Source organism: Cetorhinus maximus, chromosome 5 (assembly GCF_964194155.1).
Source record: "Cetorhinus maximus chromosome 5, sCetMax3.hap1.1, whole genome shotgun sequence".
Classification (NCBI taxonomy): domain Eukaryota; kingdom Metazoa; phylum Chordata; class Chondrichthyes; order Lamniformes; family Cetorhinidae; genus Cetorhinus; species Cetorhinus maximus.
The window spans coordinates 139,074,963-139,089,055 of record NC_135883.1 but is presented as its reverse complement, the minus strand read 5'-3'; the positions used below and the strand labels follow the sequence as shown (position 1 = coordinate 139,089,055).

Genomic DNA, 14,093 nt, shown 5'->3' with positions numbered 1-14,093 from the left:
ATGTGACACTTGTGTTTTAAGTAAAGATTGTGGGCACCACTAAATACAATCAGTACTAACATTATGGGCTGAATCCAGTGGGGGGGGTTTTCCTGCACAGCTTTTCATTCATTTCCCTTCTCACATAACCTTTATCCTCTTTTTGCTTTTATTTCCTCTCTGCCTCCCTGCACCGACACAATATAGGCTAAACCCACTAGTGGGGTTTGCAGGTGCGAGGTTGGGTGTGGGAGGGGGGGTGGCGCATAAAATTCTGTGGGTGTCCCACCTGCCACCTAACCACCACCCTCCGCCTGGCTGCAATTTTACGCGGGCCACTTCCTGCCTAGCCGCAATTTTCAGGCCAGCTCAGGGATGAGGTGGGAGGAGGAAGACCCGGCAGGTTAACCTACTCGTGCAGTAAGGTGGGCAGGGGCAGGGCTGGGGGAAGGTGCCCTTTTCCAATCGGGCCCCCACAATCTGCTCTAAAGCTGTTGGCGACACATCCTGTAACTGGACGCTAGAAAATGTCTTGAGCTGCCCCATTGTACATCTCCCCTCTCACCCCTCCTGTCATTGCTGGAACAGGCTGCGGACCTGTCTTCCTGCAGCCTAGTTTGGATTAGAAAAGGCATGGAGTAGGATTTGAACCTGCAGCTACTAGACCCAGTGTCATTGTGATACTCCCTGCTCAGCTTTGTCACCAGCTTGAAACCACCTAACAATCACATCTTTTACAAAGATGACAAAAAATGTCCTTAACCTCTGCTCATGGCATACATTCTGATACGTGAAATCATCTTGGAGGCTGCCTCTGCACCATTCGAGAGTAATAATGTGCCTTCTGTGTCAGCTGTGGCTCAGTTTGGTAGTGCATTTGCCTCTAAATCACAAAGTTCTGGCTTCAAGTCCTACTCCAGGGCTTGAGCACAAAAATCAAGGCTGACACTCCAGTACAGTACTGAGGGAGTGCTGCACTGTCAGAGGTGCTGTCTTTCAGATGAGAGTTAAACCAAGGACACATATTACTGTAAATGATCCCGTGGAGAAGAGCAGGGGAGTTATCACTGGTGTCTTGGTCAATAGTTATCCCTGAATCGACATCATTATGACATTACTGTTTAAGGACATTTGCTGAGTGCAAATTGGATGCTAGATTTCTTACAACGGTGACTACAGTACTTCATTGGCAGCAAAGTGATTTGAGATGTCCGGTAATCATCAAAAACGCTGCATAAATACAAGTCTTTTCTTTTTTACTTCTTTGTATGATTGGATGAGCATGCTGCATATAGTACGGGCTGAACAATTCCTTTTTATAATTTATTCATTCAGGGGGTGTGGATGTCGCTGGCTGGGCCAGCATTTATTGTTCTAATTGTCTTTGAGAAGGTGGTGGTGAGCTGCCTTCTTGAACCGCTGCAGACCATGTGGTGTAGGTACACCCAGTGATGTTAGGGAAGGTGTTCCAGGATTTTGACCCAGCGACAGTGAAGGAACGGCGATTTACTCCAACTCAGTTTGGTGAGTGGCTTGGAGGGGAATTTGAAGGTGGTAGCGTTCCCTTGCGTTTGTTGCCCTTGTCCTTCTGGGTGGCAAAGATTGTGGGTTTGGAAGGTGCTGTAAAAGGAGCCTTGGTGAGTTGCTATAGTGCATCTTGTAGATGGTACACACTGCTGCCACTGAGTGTTTGTGGTGGAGGGGGTGAATGTTTGTGGATGGGGTGCCAATCAAGTGGGCCACATTGTCCTGGATGGTGTCCAGCTTCTTGAGTGTTGTGGGAGCTGCACTCATCCAGGCAAGTGGAGAGTATTCTTGACTTGTCCCGTGTAGATGGTGGACAGGATTTCGGGAATTGGAAATAAGTTACTTGCCACAGAATTCCTAGCCCTGCTCTTGTAGCCACAATTTTTATATAGCTGGTCCAGTTCAGTTTCTGGTCAATGGTAACCCCCTGGATGTTGATCATGGGGGATTCAGCGATCGTAATGCCATTGAATGTCATGGGGAGATGGTTGGATTCTCTCTTGTTGGAGATGGTCATTGCCTGGCACTTGTGTGGCATGTATGTTACTTGCTACTTATCAGCCACTGGTTGGAATCATACATAGCACAAACGTTGTAGTTGTTGCAGGTCAATCATCCCAGTCCCAGGACATCACTGCAGCAGTTCCTCAGGGTAGTGTCTTAGGCCCAACCATCTGCAGCTGCTTCATCAATGACTTTACCTCCATCATAAGGTCAGAAAAGGGGATGTTCGCTGATGATTGCACAACGTTCAGCACCATTCGCGACTCCTCATCATATGTGGCAAGACCTGGATAACGTTCAGGCTTGGGCTGATAAGTTGCAAGTAACATTTGCAACACACGTGTGTCAGGCAATGACCATCTCCAACAAGAGAGAATCTAACCATCGCCCCCTGGCATTCAATGGCATTACCATCACTGAATCCCCCACTATCAATATCCTGGGGATTACCGTTGACCAGAAACTGAACTGGACTAGCCGGATAAATACTGTAACTACTAGAGCAGGTCAGAGGCTAGGAATCCTGTGGTGAGTAATTCACCTCCTGACTCCCCAAAGCCTGTCCACCATCTACAAGGCACAAGTCAGGAGTGTAATGGAATACTCCCCACTTGTCTGGATGAGTGCAGCTCCCACAACACTCAATAAGCTTGACACCATCCAGGATAAAGCAGCCTGCTTGCTTGGCACCCCATCCACTACTTTCAATATTCACCCCCTCCACCACCAATGCACAGTGGCAGCAGTGTGTACCATCTACAAGATGCAACAACTCACCAAGTCTCCTTCAACACCACCGCCTGCAAGTACATCTCTTAGTCACACACCATCCTGACTTGGAAATATATTGCCGTTCCTTCACTGTCGCTGGGTCAAAATCCTGGGGCTCCCTTCCTAACAGCACTCTGGGTCTACCCACACCACATGGACTGCAGCGGTTCAAGAAGGCAGCTCACCACCACCTTTTCAAGGGCAATTAGGGATGGGCAATAAAAATGCTGGCCTAGCCAGCAAAGGCCACATCCCATTAATGAATTAAAAGAAAAGCCCATCAGAATATTGTCCAGGTCTTGCTACATATGGACACGGACTTCTTCTGTATCTGAGGGGTTGCGAATGGTGCTGAAAATTGTGCGATCATCAGCGAACATCCCCACTTATGGCCTTATGATGGAGGGAAGATCATTGGTGAAGCAGCTGAAGATGGTTGGGCCTAGGGCACTATCCTAGGGGACGCCTGCAGCAGTGCCCTGGGACTGAGGTGACTGACCTCCTACAACCACAACCATCTTCCTTTGTGTTAGGCATGAGTCCAACTATTGGAGAATATAAGAACATAAGAAATAGGAACAGGAGTAGACCATTCAGCCCCTCGAGTCTGCTCCGCCATTCAATAAGATCATGGCTGATCTTCTTGTGTTTCGATTTCCACATTCCTGTCTAACCCTGATAACCTTTGATTCCCTTGCCTAACAAGAATGCATCTACCTCTGCCTTAAGAATATTCAATGACGCTGCCTCCACCACCTTCTGAGGCAGAGAGTTCCAAAGTTGCACAACCCCCAAGAGAGAAAAAAAGTTCTCTTCATCTCTGTCCGAAAAGGGCAACCCCTAATTTTAAAACAGTGCCCCCTAGTTCTGGACTCACCCACAAGAGGAAACATCTTTTCGACATCCACCTTGTCAAGGCCGTTCAGGATCCTGTCTACTTCAATCAAATCACCCCTCACTCCAGTGGAAACAAGCCCAGTCTGTCCAACCTTTCCTCATAAGACAACCCACTCATTCCAGGTATCAATCTAGTAAACCTCCTTTGAACCGCCTCCAATGAATTTACATTCTTCCTTAAATAGGGAGACCAAAGCTGCTCATTCGAGGTGCGGTCTTACCAATGCCTGTATTACTGAAGCATAACATCCTTACTGTTATGTTCAATCCCTCTCATAATAAAGGATAGCATTCCATTTGCCTTCTTAATTACTTGCTGTACCTGCATACTAACTTTTTGTTACTCATGTACTAGAACAACTAGATCCCTCTGCACCTCAGAATTATGCAGCCTTTCTCCATTTAAGTAATACTCTGCTTTTTTGTTTTTCCTGCCAAAGTGAACAACTTCACATTTTCCCACATTAACTTCCATTTTCCAAATCTTTGTCCACTCACTCAACCTATCTTTATTCATCTGCAACCTCCTCATGTCCTCTTCACAACATGCTTTGCTACATATCTTTGTGTCATCTGCAAATTTAGCTATTATGTCTTCTCTCCCCTCATCTAAGTCATTGATGTAAATCGTAAGAAGTTGAGGCCCCAGCACAGACCCCTGTGGGACTCCACTCGTCACATCCTGTCAATCAAAAAAGACCCATTTATGCATACTCTCTGCTTTCTGCCAGCCAGCCAATCTTCTATCCATGCTAATATGTTGCCCCCTACACCATGTGCTTTTATTTTCCGTATTCTTTGATGGAGCTGCAGGCTGGCAAGTCTCTGGGTCCCAGTGGATTACATCCTAGGGTCTTTGATATGGCACCTTATCAAATGCCTTCTGGAAATCTAAGTACAGTACGTCTACAGGCTCTCCTTTATCCACTGTGCATGTTACTCCTTCAAAAGACTGCAAAAAATTGGTTAAACATGATTTTTCTTTCACAAAACCATGCTGACTCTCCCGATTGCCTTGAACTCTTCTAAGTGCCCAGCCATAACCTCCTCAATGATCGATTCTAATAACTTCCCCACAACAGACATCAAACTAATTGGCCTATAGTTTCCTGTTTTCTGCCTCCCTCCCTTCTTGAATAGAGGGGTTATATTTGCTGCTTTCCAATCTGATGTAACCTTTTCAGAATCTAGTGAATTTTGGAAAATTAACACCAGTGCATCGACTACCTCATTAGCCACTTCTTTTAAGACCCTAGCATGTAGTCCATTGGGACCCAGAGACTTGCCAGCCCACAGCTCCATCAATTTGCTCAGTACTGTTTCCCTAGTGATTTCCATTTCACCAAGTTCCTTTCTCCTATTCACCTCCTGATTTGTAGCTAATACTGGAATGTTTTTTGTATCATCTATAGTGAAATCAGAAGCAAAATATTTGTTCATTTCTTCCACCATTTCCTTATTATCGACTATTAACTCTCCATTCTCACTCTGTAGAGGACTAACACTCACTTTACTTACTCTTTTCCTTTTTAGGTACCTGTAGAAACTCTTGCTGTCCGTTTTTATATTTTTAGCTAGCTTCCTCTCATTCTATTTTTCCTGGTTAACCTTTTAGCCATTCACTTCCGTTATTTATATTTTGTCCAATCATCTGTCCTGGAGTTTTAAGCGTTTTCAATCATCTTGGTGGAGTTTTAAACGTTTTCCTTAAGTTTGATGCTTTCCTTAACTTCTTTAGTTTTCTCCCTGGTCCCCATTGACTTCAGTTTTACTTGGGCTCTTTGATGTCACACTCAGTCACATACTGTTTTGATGCCTAGGGCAGTCAGTCTCGCCTCACCTCTTGTGTTCAGCACTTTTGTCCATGGTTGCACCAAAGCTGTAATGAGGTCAGGAGCTGAGTGGCCCTGGCAGAACACAGACTGAACATCAATGAAAGGTTATTGCTGAGCAAGTGCTGCTTGGTAACATTGTCGATGACCCCGTCCATCACTTTACTGATGATCAAGAGTAGACTGATGGGGCAGTAATTGACTGGGTTGGATTTGTCCTGCTATTTTTGGACAGGACGTACCTGGGCAATTTCCCACATTGCTGGATAGATGCCAGTGTTGTAGCTGTACTGGAATAGCTTGGCTAGAGGCACAGCTAGTTCCAGAGCACAAGCCTTCAGTACTATTGCCGGAATATCATCAGGGCCCATAGCCTTTGCAGTATCCAGTGCCTTCAGCTGTTTCTTGATATAACGTAGAGTGAATCAATTGGCTGAAGACTGGCATCTGTGATGCTGGGGGAAGCCAAGATGGATCATCCACTTGGCGCTTGTGGCTGAAGATTGTAGCAAATGCTTCAGCCTCATGATTTGCACTGATGTGCTGGGTTCCTGTATCATTGAGGATGGGGATATTTGTGGAGCCTCCACCTCCAGTGAGTTGTTTATTGTCCACCACCATTCACGACTGGTTGTGCCAGGACTGCAGAGCTTAGGTCTGATCCATTGGTTGTGGGATCACTTAGCTCTGTCGATCGCATGCTGCTTCCTCTGTTTGGCATGTAAGTAGTCCTATGTTGTAGCTTCATCAGGTTGACACTTCATTTTTAGGTATGCCTGGTGCTGCTCCTGGCATGCCCTCCTGCACTCTTTATTGAGCTGGAGACTTCACTTATCCAGGAAAGTTAAGAATATCAAGGAGCCCCAGGGCACAATGTAGAATGTACATTGGATGTCAACCATGAATCAGTCATAACACTCTTACCTCTAAGTGAGAAGGCTGTGAGTTCAAGTCCTGCTCTGGAGACATGAATGCAAAATCTAGTTTGACACTTTAGTGCGGTACTAAGGGTGGGCTGCACAGTCAGAGGTGCTGTCTTCCAGAGGAGACATTAAACAGGGGTCCTGTTTACCCTCTTAGATCCTGTTGCACTGTTTCGCAGAAGAGAGGGAAAGTTTTTCCTCGTGTTCTGATGAATATTTATTCCTTGACCAACATCCCTAAAACAGACTATTTTGATGATGATCTCATTGCTATTTGTGTGCAAATTAGCTCCCAAATTTCACTGCATTACAACAGAGACGACACTTCAAAAATACGTGATAGGCTGTAAAGCGTTTTGGGACATCCAGAGGTCTTTTTCTTTTACAAGGTTTGTGGTAGGAATGGCTTGCTGGACCAAATATTCTTTTCTTGTTCCATCTGAAGTGGAACTACTTGGTCCAACCAACTTTGCTTACAGCCCCTGAAGCTTTGAGGTATGAAACCTTAGAAGCATAGAAAGCTTATGGCACAGAAGGAGGCTGTTTCATCCTTTGTGCCTGCGCTGTCTGAAAAAGAGCTATCTAGCCTAATCCCACTTTCCAGCTCTTGATCTATAGAGCTGTAAGTTGTGGCACTTCAAGCGCAAAACCAAATATTTTTAAAATGCAATAAGGGTTTCTGTCGCTACCACCATTTCAGGCAATAAGTTCCAGGTCGCCATTGCTCCCTGGGTGAAAAACATTCTCCTCAACTCCCCTGTAATCCTCTATCATTACTTTAAATCTATATTCCCTGAGTATTGATCTCTTTGCAAAGGGGCCTATCCACCTCATTTAGCCCCCTCTTAATTTTATACACAATTGTGGATAACCATGTAGTTCTGGAGTCAATGTTTACTACTGGGTTTTCCCGAGAGTTTGATTTGAGGGGAGGAAGTACCTAAACGTTGAAGTAATGTCCAATATAAAGCCATTGAAGAGAGATGCCAGTGCTCCTACTGCAAATTCCAGACCACTCTTGTCTCCGTGATTCACACGTGTCTTGTCCTGTTCCCAAGTGTCTGCTATACGCACCCATCACACTCGCGTCTCTTTTCTCCAACTCTGATCTATCCCACACAGATTCCACCTTAAATCCTGTCCTGCTGACTGCATCTAGGATTTTCTGTTCTGATTGCCACACTGAATTGGCTGCGAGCTGTCATGTGACAATGCCCCATCATCGACTCGCTTTCTCAGTCAGATTTTCCCAAAAAGCCCCAGGCCTCCCAACACAATAGTGGTTGAGATTTAGGAACTAGTGGCCATGCAGGATAGAACCCAGTTAAGTTCCCCACCTCCAACAACATCAGTAAGATGTCCTCCCACCAGATACCTTATTGCGCAATCTTGAATGTTTCTGTAATAGTGATTCAGAGTTCCAAACTGTGATTTCCCTCCCATCACCCAGGCCCCCTTCCACCTCAACTCACAGGCCTTTACATAAATATTGCTGTGCACAAAACCCCTTAGAGCTCATGATCAGTGTTTGAAGAAAAGTAGCATTGGCTGCATATTTGGTTAAATTTGAAAAAAATGAAGTGTTTTTAGATTTGATCGTGTTCACACTGTAGGTTAGCCTTGTTTGATTCTGATTGATGCAGAGAGCAGGAAGTGAATGTTTATTGAGGCTTTCATCGGTGTTGTCGAGATCAAGGCCTCAGTGTTCCAGTTTGGTTTTGGTTGCCAGGGGGTGCGGTTGCGATGTGGGGAGAGGAGGGGGAACGAGGTTGCAGGGGGGAGATGATTGTAGGGGTATAGGTGGGTGGGGAGGAAGGATAGGTCAGCTTGTTACTGTCATGTAAGATTACAGAGGAAGCCACCATCTTGCATTTCGGACAGCCTCGGTAGACTTGAGTTGCTGTTTACATCTTTATATCCTAGAATGTCTGCTCGTGGAGAGAGGAAAACATTTCTGGTTACCCATTAAACTGAAGGTGGGGGAAGAGGGGAAGAGACAGACAAAAGAGACTGTGTGGGGGAGACTACAATACAGGAAAATAATTTAAAGGACTGAGTTGCTCCTAAGCACAGATATAGAAGAACTGAAGAAGATACATATTTGCCAATTTGAACAATATTCATAACATGTATATCTAGTTTATTGGGCGTGAAATCTTCTACCTTAACATGGTTAGTTTGTTGCAAAAGTAGGTGAGGGTTTGTCCACAGCAGAAGATTACAGTGATAGATAAGCCTTCATACTGAAGAGCATGGTCTGAATAGCAAGTAACATAAATATTCAAAATGCAATTAACAAAATATCCTGTTAATTGTACATGTTGTAGATATTGTGCTTTTAATTATTTTGCTTTGATTTTTGATAAAATATAATCATTTTTTAATGGATAATGTTGAAAGAATTTTGCTGTCTCTTTAAATTTCTTTCCTGCATCATTTCAGCGTCCAGCCCTGCCTCTGGCCCTGAACGACACGTGCTTTCTCAGGACTCCCTTCGGTCATCAAGCAGGCATCCATCTACCTGGACTGTGGAAGATGTGATGCGGTTTGTCAGAGAATCTGACCCTCAGGCTTTGGGTCCACATGCTGAGCTTTTCAGAAAGCACGTAAGTGTTAGACTACGAGGGAAATACAAATAAGGATCGGGTAGCACAGTGGTTATGCCACTGAACTAGTAATCCTCCCCCTCTGTTTCTCTCTTCACAGATGCTGTCTGACCTGCTGGAGTATTTCCAGCATTTTTCGTTTTTATTTCAGACTTCCAGTATCTGCAGTATTTTGCTTTGGTAGTAATCCAGGGGCCAGGACTTACGATCTAGAGACCTGAGTTCAAATCCCACATGACAGCGGAGGGATTTAAATCCAATTATTTAAATAAATCTGGAAGGATAAACTAGTCTCAGTAGTGGTGACCATGAAACTACTGAATTGTCGTTAAAAACCCATTTGGTTTACTAATGCCCTGCAGGAAAGGAGATCTGCTGCCCTTACCTGGCCTGGCCTATCTGTGACTCCAGGCCCACAGCAATGTGGCTGATTTTTGGCTGCCCTCTGAAATGGCCTACCCAAGCTGCTCAGTTGTATTCATGAAGGTGGCTCACAGTCATCTTCTCAAGGGCAATTAGGAATAGTTAATAAATGCTGGCCTTGCCAGTGATGTACATGTACCATGAATGAAAAAAAGGATGTGTTTGGTTTTGCTTCTATAACCATAACCAAGCCTAGATTGTCTTTCTAACCAGACATAAGACGAGGCCAGCTCTTTTAGTTATCCAGACATCTTCACAGTAGTGGATTTGAACATTGGAGCATGTTAATCCAACACTGCTGTTTAATGTTTCACAAACTAGGCACAGATTAGGAAGGCCACTGGGCTGGCATGACATTCAGTGAGGTGGCAATGACCTTTTAAAGACAGATGCTAATTCCATTTATAGGATGCACAGAGTGTGAATGATTAGTGTCAGACTTGTGCTGTTACCGGTTAGTCATGTTTGATAGAAGTGAGCCTGATTTCATAGAATTAGCCATATTTATGCTGCTGTTTTATTTAGCTTGAATTGAGAAGTCAGCATCTTGCATTGACTCCCATTTAATGGTTAAACCATTAAAACTTGACATGCTGCTCCTCTTGTTCTGAACACCAGTGTGTGTGTTCATGCACATATGTGTTCAATGCAGGATTTAAGCCAGCCTGAAGCTTATCTGTGATGCACCATTAGACTTGGCTGATGGAATTGGACATAGGTAAGTGGTGGCAATGGCACACAATGAACAATAGGGTACTATACCAGCATCTGGTAGTAGATTGGGGCCAACACAAAGCTATTCCATTGCCAAGCTACCTTCTTGTGCCTCCTGCTAGCAGACTGAATAGCAGTACTGTGCTAGAAGATCGACACTCTGGTGCTTGATTTCTGATCACAGAATCCTGGGTGGGGCACTGAACATATACACAAAAAAAACAGGGAAGGAAAAAAACAACTGCAAATACTGGAGATCTGAATAAAACACAAATATACAGCAGATTTGTTACATTCCAAAAAATGAAATGAGACACCAATGTTTCAGGTTTTGGACCTATCATGGGAACACACTCTTGATTAAAGTCAAAACCTGAAATGTTAGCCTGTGATTTCTCCTCACACCTGCCTTGTACTCCTAAACATCTCCTGTTTTTACTTCAGCAGTTTTAGTCACATTTGGTGAAAGTGAGCCACCTTCTCATTAGTTGATGTGCTTCTCTTCCGCTCCCCGTTTTTTCAGGAGATTGATGGCAATGCTTTGATCTTGCTGAAGAGTGACATGATAATGAAGTACATGGGACTGAAGCTGGGCCCAGCCCTGAAGCTCTGCTACCACATTGATAAACTGAAACAGAGCAAATACTAAGCCGAGGGGTAAACGGGAGCAGGACGAACGGATGACAAGTCATTTTTTTTTGTTTTTGTTCTGTTTTTATTTTCTTTCTGTGAAGGTGCACCAGCACTCCGAAACACTTCTCCCTACTACAGCTGTTCAGTAATCTCCTGAAACGTATGATGAAGAGGAGCTGGAAGTAACTTGATGCCTAGCAGCAATACCATACACAAGGGCTGGTTTGTGGGTGATTTCATTTGTTGTTTCCATCTGCGCACAAAAAAACATAACACATGTCAACAGTGCATGCATTGTGATTTTCACACCCAGGATTCGAGTGAAAATACCTGAGGTATGATCTGTGTAGTCCTTTTGTCTGACCCTGTTTTCCTCGTTGTGGACTGAATTATCTGGAGGTAGCATTTGCGTAAAGTGGGTGTGTAGCATTATTGTAAAAATGCCAGACTGAGTGAAACAATTACCTTTATGTAACATGTACAGTACAAGCATAATCTAATTTTTAGTTTTAAGGTGAATGGCTTTGCCTTTATGAAGTTATATTGAACTGTGTAAATAAGTGTATAATTCTCCTCTGCTACTGAAAGGTTAACATTTTACTTAACAGATACCGTGGAACTCTGTATGTGATTAAGTATTGGAAGCTTGCAGAAAGCATATCAATGACACTCTGACGTCTGTTGGGCATATAATCCATGATGTGTGGACGTAGATATATGTTTGTTGAACTGAAGGACTTGAGTTGTTTTGGGTTGAATCCTGGACAGCTGGGAACATGCTGGAGCAAAGAGCTTCATAAACCACCATACTCTGCATCCGTATACAGTGACAGGCTTGGATTGAAGTGATGTAGGCACTTTTATATGGATTTTTTTTTTTAATTGGGTGATTCTCACGAGTTCTCTAAACATTCAACAGAACAGGCCAGTAATGAGACCAGTCAGACTGAATTAAAAGATAAACAGTGACAGGCAAAAGAGAACTCAAAACTGAACCAGAGTACAAGAAAACATTTGTCACCAGTGACTGTACATTGGGGTCGAGGCTTAAAAAGCCAGTGTACACTGGGGACTGGGTTTAACCAGTCACTGAAGAACTGAAGAAGTCATATTGGACTCAAAACATTAACCCTGTTTCTCTCTCCACAAATGCTGCCAGAGGTACTGAGTTTTTCCAGCATTTTCTGTGCTTCTTTCCAATTTCCAGCAACCACAGTATTTTGCTTTTATTTTATTTTATTGTACACTGGGGTGTGTGTTCAATTGGTCAGTTTATACTGGTGAATATTAGCAATCAGATATATACTGGAACTGGGTGTAATTAGTTAGGTTATATATTGGGGACTGGTATCAAACAGTCATTCTATAGCTGCAAAATGTGATCGCAATTGGCAACAGGAGTTGGCCTAATGCTTTTGTAACTTTGTAATGTTACCTTTCAGGTGCCCATTATAAACCCGCCTAATTTTCCTTTCATTGCAGTCAATATGGCCGGGTATAAAGCAGGCAGCCGATCAGCTACGGCCCATTTCACATCCTCGTTGAAAGTTGTGCTCATACCTTCGGCAGCGAGTTTCCCCACGACTACCGGAGTTTTTGAATGACCATGTTATAGAAACAGATCCTGACTGTTAAAAAAAAACCTGCCAATAAAAAAAAAATCAGTCCTTTAGCCTCTAAACCGTGACGCATGTTGTGTTTGCGGTACGAGACATTCAGGTATGAACTATCACATTTTACGGAGGAGGTGGGAGGAGTAACTGTAGCACAGAATCGTTTACAGATAGCATTGATCATAGAGGTCATACAAAAAGCACTTTACATTCATTCAGTGGGCACAGAGTAGAGTATTTTACACTAGAGATTCAAAACAATGCGTAATTTTAAACTGCTGCTTGTTCTGAGAACTCAGTCAATGAATTTTCTCAACTTACAGCTGGATGAGTCGGTCCATGATGTGGAGCTGATGGTGCCTCAGGGCAATCCACCATTAGACTGAGCTAAAGGCCTGGGATTGTCTGCAACTCCCCCAATTTCCTAACGTCTTGTTCCGGTGTTGCGCTCAAATTTGCAACTTGCCACTGACAAATGATGAAAGGTTGTCACAGTTGGAAATAAGCATTCATTCAGCAGCTTACAACTAGTTTACGGGCTTCAATGTGCAAACCGACCTGAAGGGGGAGATTTTAACTCCAGGTATGGAGTGGGTGAAGCAGCGGGGAGACAGGGACTCGCTACCATGGCAATGGCACAGACCAAGCCTCGTGCCCCCACTGCACATGGTAGACTCCGGGTCGGCAGAGAGGTAGATCCAGGGGAGGCACCAATTGCCAAGTGTGAGGTTGGAGGGGGAGGGTGGGGAGCATGTGAATGCATTGCTGTCACCAAAGGCGATAGTGGCTGTTAGGAAGGAGCACTCTTCTCCTCTTGGTCCCACAAAACCACCATTAACTTGTCTCTTCTGCTTTAACACTCAATAAAACTGGACGTAGCGAGCAGGACTGTTGCTCTGCTTGGATGCTGCTCGAAATTGGGTTGGCACCCCGTCCCTTACATCTTTCAGACTCTAAAAGCAATGATCCTCCTGCCATAGGATTACATAGGATATACAACACAAAACAGGCCACTCAGCCCAAATAGTCTACGCCTGTATTTATGCTCCATTCAAGCCTCGTTCCATCATTTCTCACCTAAATCTATCATCGGTACCGTCTATTCCCTTCTCTCTCATATGCATATCTAGTTTTCCCAGAAGGGAAAAAACAGCTCAGACCAGTGCTCTTATTTCCCAGTTTTACTAGTGTTCCATTTTAAGGTATACAAGACTAGTTCGGACCAGTATTCTTATTCCCCAGTTTTTACTGTCTTTTTCCTTACGGGTCCTCTTAAATACAACCAAACTATTCGCTTGAGCCACTTCCTGTGGTAGTGAGTTCCACATTCTTACCACTCTTTGGGTGAGGTGGGTCCCTGGGCCTGAAAATGGCAGTGGTAAGGAGAGGGAAAGTTAGAGCAGTACCATGATTCTAGGCCCGCTGCCCCTTTTTCTGCCAGACAGGCAGAGTTAAAGTTGGGACAAGAACAGAAAATGCTGGAAAAACTCAGCAGGTCTAGCAGCATCTGTGGAGAGAGAAACAGAGTTAACGTTTTGAGTCCATATAACCCTCCAGAGTCATACGGACTCGAAACGTTAACTCCGTTTCTCTCTCCACAGATGCTGCTAGACCTGCTGAGTTTTTCCAGCATTTTCTGTTTTTGTTTCAGATTTCCAGCATCCCCAGTAT

The 14,093-nt window shown here is 44.1% G+C and overlaps 1 protein-coding gene across 1 annotated transcript in view; it reads left to right on the top strand.

The window, feature by feature from the left end:
• Positions 1-12,967, top strand: part of scml4 (Scm polycomb group protein like 4) — a 166,059-nt gene extending 153,092 nt beyond the window's left edge. The window contains exons 7-8 of the mRNA XM_078542521.1: positions 8,876-9,039; positions 10,700-12,967. Coding sequence (XP_078398647.1) covers positions 8,876-9,039; positions 10,700-10,825 — 290 coding nt within the window. The 3' untranslated portion in view covers positions 10,826-12,967. The remainder of the gene's footprint in view (positions 1-8,875; positions 9,040-10,699) is intronic.
• The last annotated feature ends 1,126 nt before the right edge of the window (positions 12,968-14,093 follow it).